The sequence below is a fragment of the Sciurus vulgaris genome, assembly GCF_902686455.1.
Source record: "Sciurus vulgaris genome assembly, chromosome: 12".
Lineage (NCBI taxonomy): Eukaryota > Metazoa > Chordata > Mammalia > Rodentia > Sciuridae > Sciurus > Sciurus vulgaris.
The window spans coordinates 41,679,227-41,699,339 of record NC_136473.1 but is presented as its reverse complement, the minus strand read 5'-3'; the positions used below and the strand labels follow the sequence as shown (position 1 = coordinate 41,699,339).

Here is a 20,113-nt window from a genome sequence, read left to right as displayed (position 1 = left end):
GACATCATCAGTTCTTAAATAAAAGACAATTAAAACCACAATAAGAAAACCGCTTATATGTGTACAGGCATAAAACTGAAACAACTGAAATTTGAATACTTTTTGTCAGTGTAAAATGGGTAGATGGTAGCCACTTTGCAAACTACTTTGACACTTTATTAAGAAGTTAAAACATATACTTGCTATGTGACCAAGCAATCCCACAACTGGATGTTCACCAAGATAAAGGAAATATGTCCGTTCAAATAAACCTACACAAATAATTAAGGTAGCTTTGTTAGCCAAAACCTGGAAGCAACCAGAATGTTCACTGACTGGCAAATGGATAATAAGTTGCAGTGGTGAATCCATATAATGGAATACCAACAACAATAAAAAGGAATGAACTTGATTTCTACACTTCCTGTAGACTCAGACTCTTTTTTCTAAGATGTCTGCATGAAAAAAGAAGCCCAGGGAAGCAGAAATGTATCGTGGCGCTCTTGATTTTCCTCACAATAAAAAACACCGTCTTACTACATAGTTTTAAAGCTGGCAGTATCACTAACAGTACCTTTTCACACTGGCAGACATAACTCACATTCCTCTGAGGGACTCAGAAGGCAGTGGGAACAAGCGAGAACATGATGAATTCCATGCTCTTGGCTGTATCATGAGCAATAATGTCCATCGCTGACCCAGCAGACTCATGTCTTCTGCTGAAATCTGTGAAATGGTGGCAGGTTCACTTGTTGGTATGCAAGTGGTGTGAGATTCAAAATCCTTCACAACTCTTCATAGAACTACTGATAAATGTACAAAAAAATCTTGAAAGCATTGTGCTCATATAAGTTACATATTGTATGTTTCCTTTCATATGAAATGCTAGAAAAAGGACATGCTTTGTGATGGGCAGCAGATCCAAGGTTACAAAGGGTTGGGGTAAACAGACTGACTAAACACAAAAGGGCAGGAAGAAATTTGGGGGGCTATCAAATGTATATCTTAATTGTAGTGGTGGTTATCTTTTCATCAAAACTCATTGAACTAGGGCTGGGATTGTAGCTCAGTGGTATGACACTTGCCTAGTGTTAGGGTAGCTGATACAAATATGCACGAGAAACACAGCTCTATTTTCAATCAAAGGTTTATTGACAGAGAATATCTGCCAGGCTGCCCTTCTGCAAGGCACAGCAGCCTGCTGAAAAAAACAAAAAAACAAAAAAAAAAAAAACAACTTAACTATACAGTCATGTACAATGAAGTAGTTAAAAAATAACCTATCTGGTCCTGTGACTGTGTTTGGCTCTTCGTTGTGGTTTCCATAGTTAGGGACTCTTTGGGGGCAGACCTAATGAGAAGGTCGTACCTGGGTAGGGTAGCTGCTGATTTTCAAAATGGAATTACTTTGGCCTAAGAACCTAACACATAGGACGTGTGATGCACTGGGTTTTATCCTAAGAACCACATATAAATAAATATATAAAATAAAGGTTTAAAAAATCTCATTGAACTATACACTTGAAATGGTGAAACCCATTCTATTGAATCTATAATTTAATAAATCCCAATAAAATATTAAAATAAAACAAGATAGATCAATATTTTCAACATTCTTAATTAACTTTCAACATATTTGTTTTTAGTTATTTTTCTAGGAATCCATTACTAATTACCCCCCAAACTCATCATAAATATAATTTAAAGAATTAAACTTATTAGTGCTATGCATGTATTAGGGGAGTGTCATTCATTTTGCAAACATCTGTCCTTCTTTATACATGCTCTTTAAACTGGGTGGAACTTAATTCCAAATCCAGCTTAGGCTGGTGGGGATTTCAATCCCAGTCACTTTGGGGGTTCCTTCCCTATTTTGAAGATGTTTGATTGACTGACTGAACCCAATTGTGTAAGACAGAACAGAACACATAAAAAGGACCACATGATCTTTAGGGCATAGGATCACTACCAACTGTGTCTCTTGTCCAAGTCTGCAGGCTCAGAACTTCTGCTAATCCTGTCTAGCACTGACCACTGGAAATTTTGCTAAAGCTTAGTGTTGGGTACCTTGAAAACACCTTTCTAGATCCCTCATGCATGCAGCCATGACCCTGAGGACCAGCACATAAAAGTAGTATAGCATGGAAACAGTTCTCCAACCCTTTGAAAAAACTGCAGATACCTGTTCTTTTTGTGACCTTGGAAAATGTCACATCTTTCTTCTGCTCTTACCTCTCATCCTTGCAAAGCACTTCCTGTTTTCCATTCTCACACACTGTATCTAATCTTCCTGTGCCTGCTTAGGAAGATGGAAGACTTGTCTCCAAGAAATGTTTCTAAGCCCTATAAATGCAACAGAGACAAAGAATAAAAAAAGACTGAAAGTTTTCTTGGAATGGAAATGTCAAAATTTTAAAAAAAAAGTACAAAGACCTTTTATTCTTAATTTTATGGACTTTGAAAATTTTATCAGAATGAACAGAAAGTAAATGTTAACATCTCAATAAAATTTCCTTCTGCTATCTAAGTTTCCATTTTAGCCTTTGATTAATTCAGTTATTGGATCTGAATTATTGGTCTTGGATTCTGATAGATTTCTCTGAAATCTTCTCACCACAAAATTCCTAAGTAAACTCCTTTTTTCCTTATGAAGTGTATATTTTAAGTCAAATAAATTAGTTTGATTTTGCAGCACTGCAAAGTCAAATATGTGAAGATTAGAAGGTTCTTGAAAAATTAAAGTATTTTAAGACATATTTGGTTAACAGGATAACTTGGGCTTCCCTCCCAACCTTGGCGTTTGCCTCATTCTTCACAAACCACTGCTCTTAAATTATATGCTGTTCATAATAGACATGGATATAACTGACAGTCAGTTACAGGAGATGAAAACAGATTTGCCCAAACAACTTATTACATTCAAGACATTCTTTTCTGTTTATAACAAACAGAAAATTTGGCTGCATAAGACTATTTCTGAGTTTTCCATATATTGATACGGTTTTCTTTTAAAAAAGGAGTATTTTTAAGGATAGCTACAGCAATAGCAATGCAATATAATTTGATTTTATACAGCTGTCTTAGGAACTAAATTATAGTAACTCTAATTTGTGGGGCACTAGAAAGTTATGTGTAATTTTCCAAATCAAACCAATACACCAAATCCTGCCACAAGATCTTGGCCTCTTTTAATACAGTACAAACTCTCCAGCACATGACACCATTTGAAGTAACACAATGAGACATGTCAAATTCCAGAGATGGAGTATCTCCAGAAGAAAACCTACGCTATGATTAGATGGCAGTGGCTTGAATCTCTGCCTGTGAATTTATGATTTATGTAAAGAATGGCAATATGGTCTCTGAGAAATGTATATGGGTGGAACACTGTAAGCACTGAGTGCTAGAACTGGCTTACCCCCCCATCTAGCTATGGGCTTTGCAGGTGGCTACTACTTTTCCTGATCTTGTTTTCCTCATCTGAAGACAAAGATAGTAAGATTAGATAATGCCTAAGTACATTTTCAATGTGAAAACTCCAAGGCGAAAAAAAAAAAATCAGTGATTTCATTTAATCACTTACTCTCTTTCCCTTAAGATAATAAATTTTCCCTTATAATAATAATTATCTATTATATTATATTTTCCCCTAAATGTGTAGTCAACAATTTACAGAATATGATTCTGATGATTCAGAGGTTGAAATAGCCTATATAAGAGTATAATCAAACCCTGTAAGCCAGTGATCATTCCAGTATTTATATACACAAATTCATTTAATCCTCATGAACACCCTACAAAAGTAGGCATTATTATTATAATTTTACAAATAAGACTAAATATAAAAATATAATTTCCACTTAGAAAGTTATCCTGCCAAACTGATGAATTTGTTTGTTTCCTTGGAACCTCCCAATTCCTCTCTTGCCTGCCACTAGTTCAGCCTCATCAATCTTCCTTACTTTTCCACATGGCCAAATGGTAATTATTCCAGAAATTGCCAAATTCAGAAGAAAGTACTCTTAGACAAAGTGACTTATTCAGAAAAGAGATTAAAATTGTTCATAGAGATTTTGGAATCTTCAGCTTCCAGGAGGATTTTGGATCCTGGTTATTAAACACACACACACACACACACGCTGTGTTTTATGCTTTATGAAATAGGAAGTCAAGGTCAAGGAAGAAACCACCAACATGTAGCAGGTGAGCAAAAGGAGACTGGATATGGTAGTATTAATCACCAGTATCTGCTTTTCCAACACTCCTGGGAGGAGTATGTTATATCCCTACAATATGGGAGTCAGACTTGGGTATATCACTTGCATTGGCCAATGGAACAAAGTGGCAAAAGCTTTAGGAACATATTTGTTCTTTGTTGAACTCTCTTTTTCCCTATGCCACAAATTTCAGAGAAGCTGTCCCGGTTGTAGGGATACAAGAACGAGAAACACAATCTGAAGTGCAACAGAAACATGTCTTTGATCTCTTGAGGCACTGAGATATTAATACAATGAGGAAAATAAGGAGGGCCTAGGAAGGTACATGTTGAACAAATAGAGTCATGTCACAAGGCATGCATGAGATCATGGAGATAAATGTCAGGAAGGTCAAATGTCACAAGAGGTGGGGTTAGAAAGGCAAGGGAACAATCTCTTGGATCTCATTAAGAGAAATTTCAGTGGAAGAGCAGGGACTAACACACAACAGACTGCAGTGGTTGGTGTCCATGTAAATGCAAGGAAGTGAAAATGGTAATGCACACAGCTGAGAAAATTAAAGGGGTAAGAGCGATACGGTAATACAGGAAATGAAATGTGAAGAACTGTGTGTGCACATGGGAAGCAACAAGTCACCCCATAGTTATTAGGCAAGCATGTCATCTTTTCATCACTTGAGCAAAACACTTGACAAGAACAACTTACAAGAGGGAAAACTATTCTCACAGTTTCAGAGGTCGTAGTCTATGGTTAGCAAAATCCTTTGCTGTGGGCCTGAGGTAGAACATAATGGTGCAAGGGTGTGGAGGAAGAAAGATGCTCAGCTTATGACAGCCAGGAAGCAGGAAGAGAGGAAGAGAAAGGGACCAGGGCTAGATACGGCTTCCAAGGCCACAACAGTGACCCTACTTCTTCCAGCTGTGTCCTACCTTCCACCCTGCCTACCAGTCCTACCTGCCACCCATTTGAGTGATTAATCTATCAAATAAATTAATCCACTGATGAGTTCTGAGCTTGCATAATCCAATTTTTCACATCTGAACATTACTGCATTGCCTAATGCTTTATCTATTTCAGATTCAAACCACAATAGAAAGCATCCTAAAGAGCTGAGAGTATAACACACAAACAGAAAAAGTGATGGGGTTTCTTATGTCCATGTGTAGAATGTGGTCAACCATCTTTTCTAAGCACATACAGAGTTATGTAAATTCATATACATTTCCCTATACCTGGGTTACACTTACATATTTTAATGGGTTTACATACAGACTCATTTATGCATAGCTACAGAGAAATAAGTGTGCTATAGTATCTAAATATTTGCTTTTCTTTAATTTTCATATCAAAATTGGGTCCAAGAGGATCTTAAATTAGAGGCCACACACACACAAAAAAATAAGATAGTTGGGAATCAATCTAACAAAAGAGGTAACAGACCTCTACAATGAAAACTACAGAACACTAAAGAAAGAAATTAATGAAAACCTTAGAAGATGGAAAGATCTCCCATGTTCTTGGATTGGCAGAATTAATATTGTCCAAATGGACATACTACCAAAAGCACTGTACAGATTCAAGTCAATTCCAATTAAAATCCCAATGACCTTCATAGAAATAGAGAAACCAATAGTGAAATTCATTTGTAAAAATGAATAGCCAAAGCAATCCTTAGCAGGATAGCCAAAGCAATCCTTAGCAGGAATAGTGAAACAATACCAGACTACAAAGCCATAGTAACAAAAACGGCATGGTATTGGCACCAAAATAGGCAGGTAGACCAATAGTACAGAATAGAAGACACAGAGACAAACCCACATAAGTACAGTCATCTCATACTAGACAAAAGGTGCCAAAAACATACAATGGAGAAAAGACAGCCTCTTCAACAAACGGTTCTGGCAAAACTGGAAATTCATATGCAGCAAAATGAAAACATATATCAGAAGGAACACACAAATAACATAGATGGCAATGTTCTCCTGTCTCTACTACCCTTAACAAAAACTTTTTTATCATAAGTGGTAGAAATATGTTTGTGTAGAGAGCAGTATGCTACATTTAATCCCTGTACCCCATAAAAACACTTTCAGAAGTAGTCAGTGAACACTGATAATGGATATGACAATTCATCCTAATTTACTGAAAAAGATATGGCAAGTGTTAAGTAATCCTGTTTCATCTAATTTCAGTTAATGAGATGCTTTAAAGTAATGAAGCTATATTTCTCTAGAACCAGTCTAGAACTCTAAATTTACAATAGACTATTACCGGGGTAGCAACGTGAGTGCATATTTAAAAACACCATATCCTATGAGAAAAAAATCAGTGAAATCCATTTGCTCTTATAACTAAGTCAATTGCTTTTCATTTCCCTTTTTTTTTTTTTTTTTTTTTTCCCTAAAGAAGCTTTAGAGGGGGATTCAAGACGGCGGACTAGAGGGTGGCTGCGTTTCGTGTTGCTCCAGGACTCAGGACTCAAGAAGAGGAGATATAGAGAGCCTTGGGACCAACTCAAAGCAGCCGGGCGAGAATCTCCCACTGGGCAGGCGTCCTGGACGGGGCAGGAGTCCTGGATGGGGCGGTAGCCCCAAAAGCAGGGATCTTTGCAAACTAGAACAGCCGGCGAGGCGCCCCTCCCCCCGCCGGAGCAGTGATCGAAGACAGCTGGGAGCATTGAAGAGGGGGCTGCCCAGAGGAGAAGGAGAAATACGGGCTCGGCACGTCGCTTGGAATTGGATCAGCTGCGCCAGGGCTCCGGGCGGCTATCCGGAGGAGCAGCGTGGACTCAGGACTCAAGAAAAGGAGATATTGAGAGACTTGGGACCAACTCAAAGCAGCTGGGTGAGTGTTTCCCACTGGGCAGGCGGACAGGGCGGTAGCCCCCGGACAGGGCGGTAGCCCCGAAAGCAGGGATCTTTGCAAAGTAGAACTGCCGGCGAGGCGCCCCTCCCCCCTGCCGGAGCAGTGATCGCACACAGCTGGGAGCATTGGAGAGGTGGCTGTTCACCACAGCGCTTGGACTCGGCGCAACCCACCCGCGCTCTGGGAGGCTGCCCAAAGGAGAAGGTGCTTGGTGAGCTGTTTGGACTGAACGTGACCACCCCTGAACACAGGGGGCTGCCCAGAGGAGAAGGAGAAATACGGGCTCGGCACGTCGCTTGGAATTGGAACAGCTGCGCCAGGGCTCTGGGCGGCTATCCGGTGGAACAGCGTGGTGAGTGGTTTGGTCCCCGAGCATCCGCTCCTGAACATAGGGGGGTTGTCTGGAGAAGGAGGAGGAGCGCGGCGGGGTGCTTGGGCTCGAAGTGACTGCACCAGGGCTACGGGAGGCAGTCGGGACAAGAAGGTGCACAGTGAGTTCTTGGGACTCGTGACGCACCAGATCTCTGGGTAACTGCCTGGGGGAGAAAGTGGTGCGTGGTGGGTCACTTGGTCTTAGAGCGACCGCACGGAACAACAGGTGGCTGCCGGAGGAAAAGGCGAGTGGCGGGTCACTGGGACTCGGAGCGATTGTAAGGGGCTCCAGGTGGCTGCTCAGAGGAGGGGCCGCATAGCCAGGCGAAAAGTGCAGAGCAGGGTCCTAGACGGCTTCTTGGTGGAAGGGCCCCACAGACAAACTGAGGGGCGGAGCGAAGGCTCCAGGACTGCAGGCAGCTTCTCTGAGGAGAGGCAGCCGAAGGAGATTCGTTTGTGAAGGGTGAGGCTTCCAGGCCCAGGAGGTAGGTCCGGGTCCCTGGGATCATTGCAGAAGAAGGCTGCCCAGCCCAGGCAGTAGTTGTGAATTGAACGGAACCTCTGGGAGGAAAACCGACCAGTGAGACCTCCCCACCGGGTGACTCCTCCCTGTTGGGTGAGGTTCTCCCAAAAGGACCGTAAAATCAGAGACACAGGCCCAAACTGGTCTTGCATCAGCCCACAACCTACTTCCCTTCTGGATGACCATTCATCAGCAAGTGAAGGTACCTCTGCCCACTAGCAGGGAATATACCCCACCAGAAGGCCACCAACCCTAGGGAGTCAGCTCCCTTGTGGAGCACTGCATTATCAACTTCCTCCAAGACTTCAGGCTACTGAAGACTAAGAGGGGATATACTAGAAATCTTCAGGGATATTATAAGACAATAGAGGAAATCTGCAATATCACAGCGGTCAACTGATACCTGAACAATATGAGAAAACAAGGAAAGAAAATGCTGCAAACAAATCTAGATGTTACATCAATGAAACCCAACGACAGCATGGCAGAAGAAATGACAGAAAGGGAGTTCAGAATGTACATAATTAAAATGCTCAGGGAAGCAAATGACGAGATGCAAGAGCAAATGCAGGCACTGAATGATCGCACCAATCGACAGTTAAAAGAGCAAATACAGGAAGCAAAAGATCACTTCAATAAAGAGTTAGAGATATGGAAAAAAAACCAAACAGAAATCCTTGAAATGAAGGAAACAATAAACCAAATTAAGAACTCCACAGAAAGCATAACCAATAGAATAGAACACCTGGAAGACAGAACATCAGACATTGAAGATAAAATATTTAACCTTGAAAACAAAGTTGAACAAACAGAGAAGATTAAGAAATCATGAACAGAATCTCCAAGAACTATGGGATATCATGAAGAGGCCAAATTTGAGAATTACTGGAATTGAGGAAGGCTTAGAGAAACAGACCAAAGGAATGAACAATCTATTCAATGAAATACTATCAGAAAATTTCCCAAATCTGAAGAATGAAATGGAAGATCAAGTACAAGAGGCTTATAGGACTCCAAATATACAAAATTACAACAGACCCACACCAAGGCACATTATAATGAAAATGCCCAACATACAAAATAAAGACAGAATTTTAAAGGCCGCAAGAGAGAGGAATCAAATTACATTCAGGGGGAAACCAATACGGATATCAGCAGATTTTTCAATCCAGACCCTAAAAGCTAGAAGGGCCTGGAACAACATTTTTCAAGCCCTGAAAGAAAATGGATGCCAACCAAGAATCTTATACCCAGCAAAACTTACCTTCAAATTTGACAATGAAATAAAATCCTTCCATGATAAACAAAAGCTAAAAGAATTTACAAAAAGAAAGCCAGCATTACAGAACATTCTCAGCAAAATATTCCATGAGGAAGAGATGAAAAACAAAGAAACAAATCAGCAATGGGAGGAACCATCCTAAAGGAATTGTCAAATAAAGGAAGAACCAAGTCGTCTCAAAATAAATAAATAAATAAATAAATAAATAAATAAAATGAACCAAATGACCGGGAATACTAATCATATCTCAATAATAACCCTGAATATTAATGGCCTGAACTCATCAATCAAAAGACATAGACTGGCAGATTGGATCAAAAAGAAAGATCCAACAATATGTTGCCTGCAAGAGACTCACCTCGTAGAAAGAGATACACATAGACTAAAGGTGAAAGGATGGGGGAAAACATATCATACACATGGACTCAGCAAAAAAGCTGGGGTATCCATCCTCATTACAGATAAGGTGGACTTCAAGTCAAAACTAGTCAAAAGGGATAAAGAAGGACATTACATACTGCTTAAGGGAACCATAAATCAGCAAGACATAACAATCATAAACATCTATGCCCCAAACAGTGGCTCATCCATGTATGTCAAACAAATCCTTCTCAATTTCAGAAACCAAATAGACCATAACACAATAATACTAGGTGATTTTAACACGCCTCTCTCACCACTGGACAGATCTTCCAAACAAAAATTGAACAAAGAAACCATAGATCTCAATAACACAATCAATAATTTAGACTTAACCGACATTTATAGAATATACCATCCAACCAAGAGCGAATACACTTTCTTCTCAGCAGCACATGGATCCTTCTCTAAAATAGACCATATATTATGCCACAAAGCTAATGTTAGCAAATACAAGAAGATAGAGACACTACCTTGTATTCTATCAGATCATAATGGTTTGAAGTTAGAAATAAATGAAAGAGTAAAAAACAGAAGCTACTCCAACACCTGGAGATTAAACAATATGCTATTACATGATGAATGGATAACAGAAGATATTAGGAAGGAAATTAAAAAATTCCTAGAGGTAAATGAGAACAAAGAAACATCATATCAAAATCTTTGGGACACTATGAAAGCAGTACTTAGAGGAAAATTTATTTCATGGAGCGCATTCAATAAAAGAAGTAAAAATCAACAAATAAACAACCTAACACTTCAGCTCAAAGCCCCAGAAAAAGAACAGACCAACACCAAAAGTAGTAGAAGACAGGAAATAGTTAAACTCAGAGCTGAAATCAACGAAATTGAAACAAAAGAAACTATACAAAAAATTGACAAAATAAATAGTTGGTTCTTTGAGAAAATAAACAAAATTGATAAACCCTTAGCCACTCTAACAAAGAGAAGACGAGAGAAAACCCAAATCACCAAAATTCGGAATGAACAAGGAAATATCACAACAGACACAACTGAAATACAAAACATAATTAGAAGCTATTTTGAAAATCTATATTCTAACCAAATAGAAAATTTCGAAGACATCAACAGGTTTCTAGAGACATATGAATTGCCTAAATTGAACGAGGAGGACATACAAAATTTAAATAGATCAATTTCAAGTAATGAAGTAGAAGAGGTCATCAAAAGCCTACCAACAAAGAAAAGTCCAGGACCAGACGGGTTCTCAGCCGAGTTCTACAAAATCTTTAAAGAAGAGCTCATTCCAAAACTTCTCAAAGTATTCCATGAAATAGAAGAGGAGGGTACCCTCCCAAACTCATTCTATGAAACCAATATTACCCTGATACCCAAGCCAGACAGAGATAAATCGAGGAAAGAAAATTTCAGACCGATATCATTAATGAACATTGACGCAAAAATTCTCAATAAAATTTTAGCAAATCGCATACAAAAATATATTAAAAAGATAGTGCACCACGATCAAGTGGGTTTTATCCCAGGGATGCAAGGTTGGTTCAACATCAGGAAATCAATAAATGTAATTCACCATATCAATAGACTTAAAGTCAAGAACCACATGATTATTTCAATAGATGCAGAAAAAGCATTTGATAAAATACAACACCCCTTCATGCTCAAAACACTAGAAAAAATAGGGATAGTGGGAACATTCCTTAACATTGTAAAGGCCATCTATGCTAAGCCCATGGCTAATATCATTCTAAACGGTGAAAAACTGAAAGCATTCCCCCTAAAAACTGGAACAAGACAGGGATGCCCTCTTTCACCACTCCTATTCAATATCGTTCTTGAGACTCTAGCCAGAGCAATTAGACAGACCAAGGAAATTAAAGGAATACGAATAGGAAAAGAAGAACTCAAACTATCCCTATTTGCGGATGATATGATTATATACTTAGAGGAACCAGGAAATTCCACCAGAAAACTGTTAGAACTCATAAGTGAATTCAGTAAAGTGGCAGGTTACAAGATCAATGCTCATAAATCCAATGCATTTTTATACATAAGTGAGGAATCCTCAGAAAGAGAAATTATGAAAACTACCCCATTCACCATAGCATCGAAAAAAATAAAATACTTGAGAATCAATCTCACAAAAGAGGTGAAAGACCTCTACAATGAGAACTACAGAACACTAAAGAAAGAAATCGAAGAAAACCTTAGAAGATGGAAAGATCTCCCATGTTCTTGGATAGGCCGAATTAATATTGTCAAAATGGCCATACTACCAAAAGTGCTATACAGATTCAATGCAATCCCAATTAAAATCTCAATGACGTACCTTACAGAAATAGAGCAAGCAATCATGAAATTCATCTGGAAGAATAAGAAACCCAGAATAGCTAAAGCAATCCTTCGCAGGAAAAATGAAGCAGGGGGTATCGCAATACCCGAACTTCAACTTTATTACAAAGCAATAGTAACAAAGACGGCATGGTACTGGTACCAAAACAGACAGGTAGATCAATGGTACAGAATAGAGGACACGGACACAAACCCAAATAAATACAACTTTCTAATACTAGACAAAGGCGCCAAAAATATGCAATGGAGAAAAGATAGCCTCTTCAACAAATGGTGCTGGGAGAATTGGAAATCCATATGCAACAGAATGAAACTAAACCCATATCTCTCACCCTGCACAAAACTCAACTCAAAATGGATTAAGGACCTTGGAATCAGACCAGAGACTCTGCAGATTATAGAAGAAAAAGTAGGTCCCGATCTTCAACATGTCGGCCTAGGACCAGACTTCCTCAACAGGACTCCCATAGCACAAGAAATAAAAGCAAGAATCAATAACTGGGATAGATTCAAACTAAAAAGCTTTCTCTCAGCAAAGGAAACTATCAGTAATGTGAAGAAAGAGCCTACAGAGTGGGAGAATATCTTTGCCAATCATACTTCAGATAGAGCACTAATCTCCAGAATCTATAAAGAACTCAAAAAACTCTACACCAAGAATACAAATAATCCAATCGACAAATGGGCTAAGGAAATGAACAGACACTTCACAGAAGAACATGTACAAGCAATCAATAAACATATGAAAAAATGTTCAACATCTCTAGTAATAAGAGAAATGCAAATCAAAACCACCCTAAGATTCCATCTCACCCCAATTAGAATGGCGATTATCAAAAATACAAGCAACAGGTGTTGGCGAGGATGTGGGGAGAAAGGTACACTCATACATTGCTGGTGGGGCTGCAAATTAGTGCAGCCACTCTGGAAAGCAGTGTAGAGATTCCTTAGAAAACTTGGAATGGACCCTCCATTTGACCCAGCTATCCCACTCCTTGGCCTATACCCAAAGGATCTAAAATCAGCATACTACAGAGATACAGCCACATCAATGTTCATAGCTGCTCAATTCACAATAGCCAGACTATGGAACCAACCTAGATGCCCTTCAATTGACGAGTGGATAAAGAAACTGTGGTATATATACACAATGGAATATTACTCAGCCATAAAGAATGACAAAATTATGGCATTTGCAGGCAAATGGATGAAATTGGAGAATATCATGCTAAGTGAGATAAGCCAATCTCAAAAAGACAAGGGACGAATGATATCGCTAATAAGTGGAGGATGACACATAATGGGGGGGAGGGAAGGGTTAGTGTTAGGGTTAGAGTTAGGGTTAGGGAGGGGGGCAAGTATGGAGGAAGAAAGTACTGTATAGAGGGTAAAGAGGGGTGGGAGGGGTGGGGGGAAGGGGAAAAAATAACAGAATGAATCAAACAACATTATTGTATGTGGATTTATGATTACACAAATGGTATGCCTTTGCGCCATGTACAAACAGAGAGGCAACATGTATCCCATTTGTTTACAATAAAATAAAAAAAAAAATAAAAAAAATAAATTGGCAAAAAAAAAATAAAACATAAAATTTCTAAAATCAGAAAACAGAAATTAGTGTTGATCTAATACATCATTAATAAAGAAAGTAATAAGACCCATTTAAAATTAAACTGAAAACACATTAGGTGACTCCAAAAAGAAGAGTGTTTGAGGGATAGTATCTTTCCTTAAATGGTTTTAGTTAGAGGGAAATGTAAAAAGTAGATTTAAGGGCTTGAATTTCAAGTACTTGAATTTCAAGGGCTGAGGCTGCAGCTCAGTGGCAAGGTACTTGCCTAGCATGTGAAAGGCCCTGAGTCCAATCCCCAAACTGCACCAAAAAAAGAAAGAAAAGAAAAAAGAAAGAAGAAAAAGCACCTGAATTTCAGAAAATCTAGACACAACTGATGAAAGAACATGACTTTCTGGGGGGAAAAAAAAATGTAATTGCACAGATATCTAGATGTAAAAATGTGTTGGAAATTGATTTTTTTCTTCACAAGGCTTGTTCCTTTTTTGCTTCCAGTTAATATTCTTAGCCTGTGAGAGAATGTTAAAGTATTTTATTTTAACAACTTTGATGTTTCACAGCAAAATGGAGGTGTAAATTAAAGTATAGGACTTAACTAAAATGGCACCAGATACAGTAATGCAAAGAGGATTTGCATGGGGGGGTAGTGGTTTACAAGACTCAGTAATGGGTCAACCAGACACATATTTCCTATTTACTGAGCACTACATCATATGTTTTGCTTTATCAAATCCTCCATTATCCAATCACCTAATAATACTGACTTATAGAATTAATTTGACTGAATATATTCCTTTTTTCCCTCAACATATGCTGTCTTAATTCATATTAGCTAAAGCTTGTTGCCTACTTTATCATAATGATCCTGCATCACACCAGGGGAAACATAAGAGCATATATTCTTCCTTCGTTTTATATGGCTGCATGCAGGCAAATGGCTGTCTCCTACTGTAAAGTTCAGAGTGACAGATTTAGAATATCAGTGCCTTGTGCTGGGGGAAAGCGTATGCCTCTGACTATTAATTATAGGATTAACATTTTTTAAACAGCCCCTTACTTTTTAGTATTCTATAAAACAGTTTTATAAATAGTGCAATAAAGGAGTATTTAAATGCCATACATTAAAAGCAAGAAATCTTTCATTTTATTTGATATCCTGTCTGTGTATATTCCATGTATGTTTAAAGGTTAACTGTACTGAGTAAATTGCAAACCTAGAAATAAAAATGAGAGGTTTAAAAAAAAAAAAAAAAAAAAGAAGCTTTAGAAAAGAATGATTTGGGGCTGGGGTGTGGCTTTGTGGCAAAGTGCTCACTTAGCATGTGGGAGGCCCTGGGTTCCATCCTCAGCACCACATGAAAACAAATAAATAAAACAAAGGGATTATGTCCATCTACAACTGTGCAACACTTCCTGCCTGCACCACTGCCTAACTCTCAGGACAGGTCTCTAAATTTAAAGGGCTGTTACACAATCTATCAAAAATGTGTAGGAAAGCACCATTTGGAAGAAACAAAAATTCCCCAATGCTTTGTGTCTTCAGATATTAGAAGAAAAACTTAATGGAAAGAAATCTCTCTAATATTTTACAGAAGCATTTTATACTTAATCTGCTACTTTAAAACAGTTATTTACTTCAGAATTACCTTTATACTTTGAGGCAAAGTAACTTCTGTTGCTCTACAATGCTGGACAAGACCTTGAGCCTCTTCCTGCACTTTCAAATGATCTGCCCAGGTAAAGGGTTGAGAAGAGGTGACAAGGAGTCGGGTTTTAATACTCCAGTCCACAAGTAACTCAATATTTTCTGAGGACAGACTATCCGGTTCAGAGAATGATAAGTGTAAAGCCTTTTAAAAGAAAAAAGAAAATAATGAAAAAATCAGAGTTTAAAGAAAAACCCTTCAATCTAAAGATTTTAGTAACATAGTCACAGTCTCTGAATAGCAAAATTATATGAACTGTATACTAAATATCATTAAAAATATACCACATACTGAATAATTCTGGAAGGAGCTAAATTAATCTATTCATAGGAGTTTCCTCTAAGAGGCAAAAATGTTGTTGGAATGGAGCATATTTCACTTTTTAGGTTTTACTAAAAAGAACTAACACTTTATATAGTACTACAGATGCTGCTATCAAAGTAGAAATCTTCCCAATGTCTGAAAAAGTACCTGGAACTTGGGCTAAGCTGCTCTTCCTGCAGGTAACTTCAGGGGCCCTTAAAGGTCATATTTAAGATACATTTTCTGATCTCAAAAATCTGCCTTTTCAAGTCAATATTATTCACATTACAAGAATTCTTTTAGGCAAGGTATTCTTAGGCAAAGAGGGGAGATTGAGCCTTGTGGCATTTTGATAGCCTGTTCCCATCAGGAACAAGCATACGTTTACCAAAAGATCACAACAGAAGTACTTGTAGGTGTTGTTGGGGAAGTGGACAGCAAGGTTTAGTGCTATGCCACAACTTGTGGAGGTAACTGGAGGATTTGTTTTGAAGATTTAATAAACGATCAAGTTGAAAAAATACCTTAGTATGGAGGAGTTCCTCTGAGTGAACGCTCAAAAGAGAAGTGTGTTAAAAAAATGATGAGGGTAAAGGGCAACCAACAACTCTCATCTACTATGCCTACTTTCGGGCTGGTGACCATTACAGCAATTCTTACTGTAACACACCAAGTCCTTTATTTTGGCTGACGCCATCTATTCAACTCTGATAAAGATAATAACTTTCAAGCTTCTCTGCAAAACTATTTTTCAAGGAAAATGCTTCTGAGAAGCACAGGAATACACATGCTAATGATATTCAAAAAGTATTACCTGGGGTAGTTCAGTAACTGATGTTCTTTCAGATGACGTCTCTTTCCATGGCAAATCATTTTCTTGATTAGTATCTAAAAAGAGGTTAAGAAAATTGTCCTTTCAAAACGTAAATGATGCTGAAGTTTGCTTTAAATGTGTAGACAGGCTCACCTGGCAACCTACCTTCTCAGTAAATGCCAGTGCACACAAATTAATACACACCCAAATCAATCCTAGCAGTTTTTCACTTTGGGTATGAACTTTAATATCAAAACTAAGAGGGGAAAAGGTCAGTTTTGCGCATTTAGTAACTGACCATACAAACCTTAAGCCGAAAGTCCCAAAAGGCAAGAAAAATGCTCGTGAAGTCTGAACAGATTTATCCTCAACACTCCTCCACTCCGCGCAGCTTTGGGAAGGCGGTCGGGGCTTTGTCCGTCCACGCTGCCCTCGGGATGCCTTCCGCGGAGGGACGTCCGCGCAGACCTGCAGTCACGTCTCCCGAGCGGAGGCGGCGCACAGCGGCAGCACATCCGCAGCCGGGCAGCCTCGGCAAACCCCGCCCTTCAGGAGCAGCCGTCCCCAGGGCTCGGGGCTCCCTCAGGCCGCGGCGACAGGAACGCTTCGCGCCCATTTCCCTGCCCCGAGCCCTAACTTTCCATCCCTAACTCGCAGCTGGCCCCGCCATGAAGGACGAAAGCCCTTCGCCCGGCAGGCACGAAGACACTCACCGAGCCCGGCGCCGCCTGCTGGCCGCGGGGCAGCCCGTCCCGGGCGTCCATGGCGACCCGCAGCCGCTTGTGCAGGCGGGCGAAGGGGTTCCTGCGGGCCGCGGTCGGACCGCCCACTCTGCCGCCGGCGGCCGAGAGGGGCCGGCGGGGCAACACGGCCGCCAGGGCGGCGCAGCGAGGCGTCGGCTCTGCAGCTCTGGAGACCGGGAGGCGGCGGCTTCTTGGCTCCGGGACCTTTTCCGTCGGAGCCGCACTGTCTCCGGCGGCCTCTTGAAGGTGGGCGAGTAGCCGGCCACCGACAGGGCCACGAAGCGAAGCGGCTAAGGCCGACCGCCCGCCCCGCAGCACTTCCCGCGCGCGCCACGGCCCCGCCCCCGCGCGGCGTGCGTGGCGGGCACGCGGCCCGCGAGGTCCCGCCCCCGGCTGCGTTCCTCGGGGCGGGGCGGTCCTGTAGCTCCTGCCAGGCTCTCGGCCCGGATCCTGTGGTGAGACGAGGCGGGTGTGGGCAGCACTTGGCCCGGGCGGATGTGCACTACCCCGTTGGGCATCGAAATGGCTGAGCGCTGCTAGGCCTGCAGTAGGGATGTCATCACCGCGGGTTCAGCGTCTGGAGCCTCGGTGCTGGACTGCTGCTTAGATAGAGCTTTCGGGGAGCAGTGGTGACATCTAGAGGTGATGACAGCGCCAGAGCCGACCCCAACCCCGCCTTCCCCAAGAGAGAACTCAGAAGATAGCACCCTTCAAGCTCAGTCCCCCTTTCCCAATGCCAAGCAGTCCCAGCCCTTCACGCAAATGCTCTGCAGCTCCCACAGGACAAGTTACTGTGATCCTTGTTCCTGAAGAAACTCGAAGTAAATGGATATTTCAAAACAAAATTGAAGGTGCATGAGTTAGATACTTTGGGACCTGAAAATATATTCAAATGCTTGAATTCTGACAGCAAAGACGTTAATATGTTCAAAATGGAATTGACACGTAACTAATAACATTATTTTGACCGTATACTAAGGCCTGTAATAGACTTATCAATAGAATGGTGTGGATTTTGCTGAAAGCAGTTTTCCTCATGAGAAGAATTTCATAAGAGAAGCAGATGTGTAGAAAAAAATTACAAAAATGACTTTCAGAATACCCCTTCAAATATTAATTACAGAATTATCTTGATCCTTTGCACAGTAATCTGGAAAACATTTTTCAAATGTTTCATATTTTTCAAATATGTCAAATGACTGAACATCTTATAAGTCAGAAAACTTGCTTACAAACTGAACAACTTGCTTTTATCTTCCTTGATTTTTTTCCCAATTTCCAAGGAAAACTCTGACTTCAAATACTGGGTTCATCCAGCTGAGGTTTGAGAAAGAAGATTAAAATTGAACAACTTGCTTTTTTTCTTCCTTGATTTTTCTGAACAACTTCCATGGAAACTTTTGCCTCATATAGTGGAATAGGTTCATCTAACTGAGATCTGGAGAGAAAAAATTATTGCAAATGTCACAGATGTTTAGAACACACTGGGCAGTAGTTAACAGTTGCCATAGTTCAGCCACATTACTTTAAAATAAGTCAAACTTGTCCATTAGGATCTCCACTGTTAAAAGTGGTTAAGTTTTCAAGGGGAAAAAATACCTACTTTATCCATTCTAAGTAATCACCATATTGGATTTTCCCCTCTTTCCAAGCCATGGATCTTTTTGGGAGGGGAGATGAGAAAAAGCAAACAGCGAAGCACAGAAAGGAATGGAGGGCAGGAAACTCACAGGACACTTCTGGTGGTATACCACAAGATACACTTTGAGAAATATTGAACAGCAGCTATTTATCTAAACTAAATAAGATATGGAGGCAACAGGTATACTGTAAAAACTGAAACAAAAATGGAAATGCCCACGTTATTTCCTTGAGAATAGAAAAATAAACAGAAAACGATTTAGCATACTTAAAAACACCAGCTGATAACTTCTCCATCACATCTTTTAAAATGTGTAGCTGGAAGAATTGCTAAGGTGACAATATTAAAAAGAAAGAATTATAAACATTCAATAGGCAGAAGATACTAGGCAGGTCAATTTTCTTTCAAGTTTTGTACTCTCAGAGATTCAAACTGTTGTTACAGAAATTCTGTAAACTGTCAAGTTTACCTGTAAAATAGGAATGATTTGAGAGAGTTGGTATAACTAAGCCTAAACTTCTAAATACAAGTGGTAAGAGCAGCAACTAAGGGATGACCACTTTTAACCCAATGAATGAAGGCAGAATGACATATTTGGCACTTACTTTACATCTCTTACATCTGGTTGATAACAGACCCAAGTATGTGAGTGATATGTGTCACTACCAGAATCAAAATTATGTAAAATTTTAAAATTTTTGTTGGAAATTTCAGTGAAATTATAATATTGAGATCAAAAGTCTATGTAATTGCTAATACTGAAGAATTCTTTAAGGCATAGAATCAAAAAATTGGAGGAGAGGTCTGTGTTAAATCAAGCTTGTGTGAAGTGAGTGAGGGGGCCTCTGCACAAGTGAGAACTAAAGTTTGATTCAGGACTTCAGAAAATGTAAATTAGAAAGTATGATCATAAGTCTTTTTAAAAGCTAAAGAGGAATGAGCTAAATAAACAACATTAATTCACATAGTCACATCCCTGCAAACTCTCTTTATACCTCTGTTACTGAAATTGCTCTGGGTGCAGTGTCTCATGCCTGTAATCCCTGAGATTAAGGATGCTGAGGCAGGAGGATCACAAGTTTGAAGCAACCTGGGCTATTTAACAAGGCCTTATCTCAAAAAACAGAGTCTGTGGGATGTCTGCTCCCACAGTGGTAGAGTGTCTCTGGATGTTATCTCCAGTACAGCCAAACAAGCAAACAAAATTGCTCTGTGTGTGTACATATAGATGCTCCATGACTTATGATGGGATTTTGTTCCAATAAAACCACTCTACCTTAACCATATCATCAATCAAAGTGCACTGAATACCCTACCAAATATCCTATTTAGCAACACAG

The 20,113-nt window shown here is 39.9% G+C and overlaps 1 protein-coding gene across 1 annotated transcript in view; it reads right to left on the bottom strand.

The window, feature by feature from the left end:
• LOC306641932 (uncharacterized protein) overlaps positions 1 to 18,743 on the bottom strand; it is a gene marked incomplete at its 5' end in the record, with an annotated part of 79,954 nt that extends 61,211 nt beyond the window's left edge. Inside the window, 5 exons of the mRNA XM_079107273.1 lie at positions 2,212 to 2,322; positions 15,212 to 15,415; positions 16,389 to 16,462; positions 17,102 to 17,633; positions 18,735 to 18,743. Of these exons, the coding sequence (XP_078963399.1) occupies positions 2,248 to 2,322; positions 15,212 to 15,415; positions 16,389 to 16,462; positions 17,102 to 17,633; positions 18,735 to 18,743 (894 nt within the window). The 3' untranslated portion in view covers positions 2,212 to 2,247. The remainder of the gene's footprint in view (positions 1 to 2,211; positions 2,323 to 15,211; positions 15,416 to 16,388; positions 16,463 to 17,101; positions 17,634 to 18,734) is intronic.
• Between the last annotated feature and the right edge of the window lie 1,370 nt (positions 18,744 to 20,113).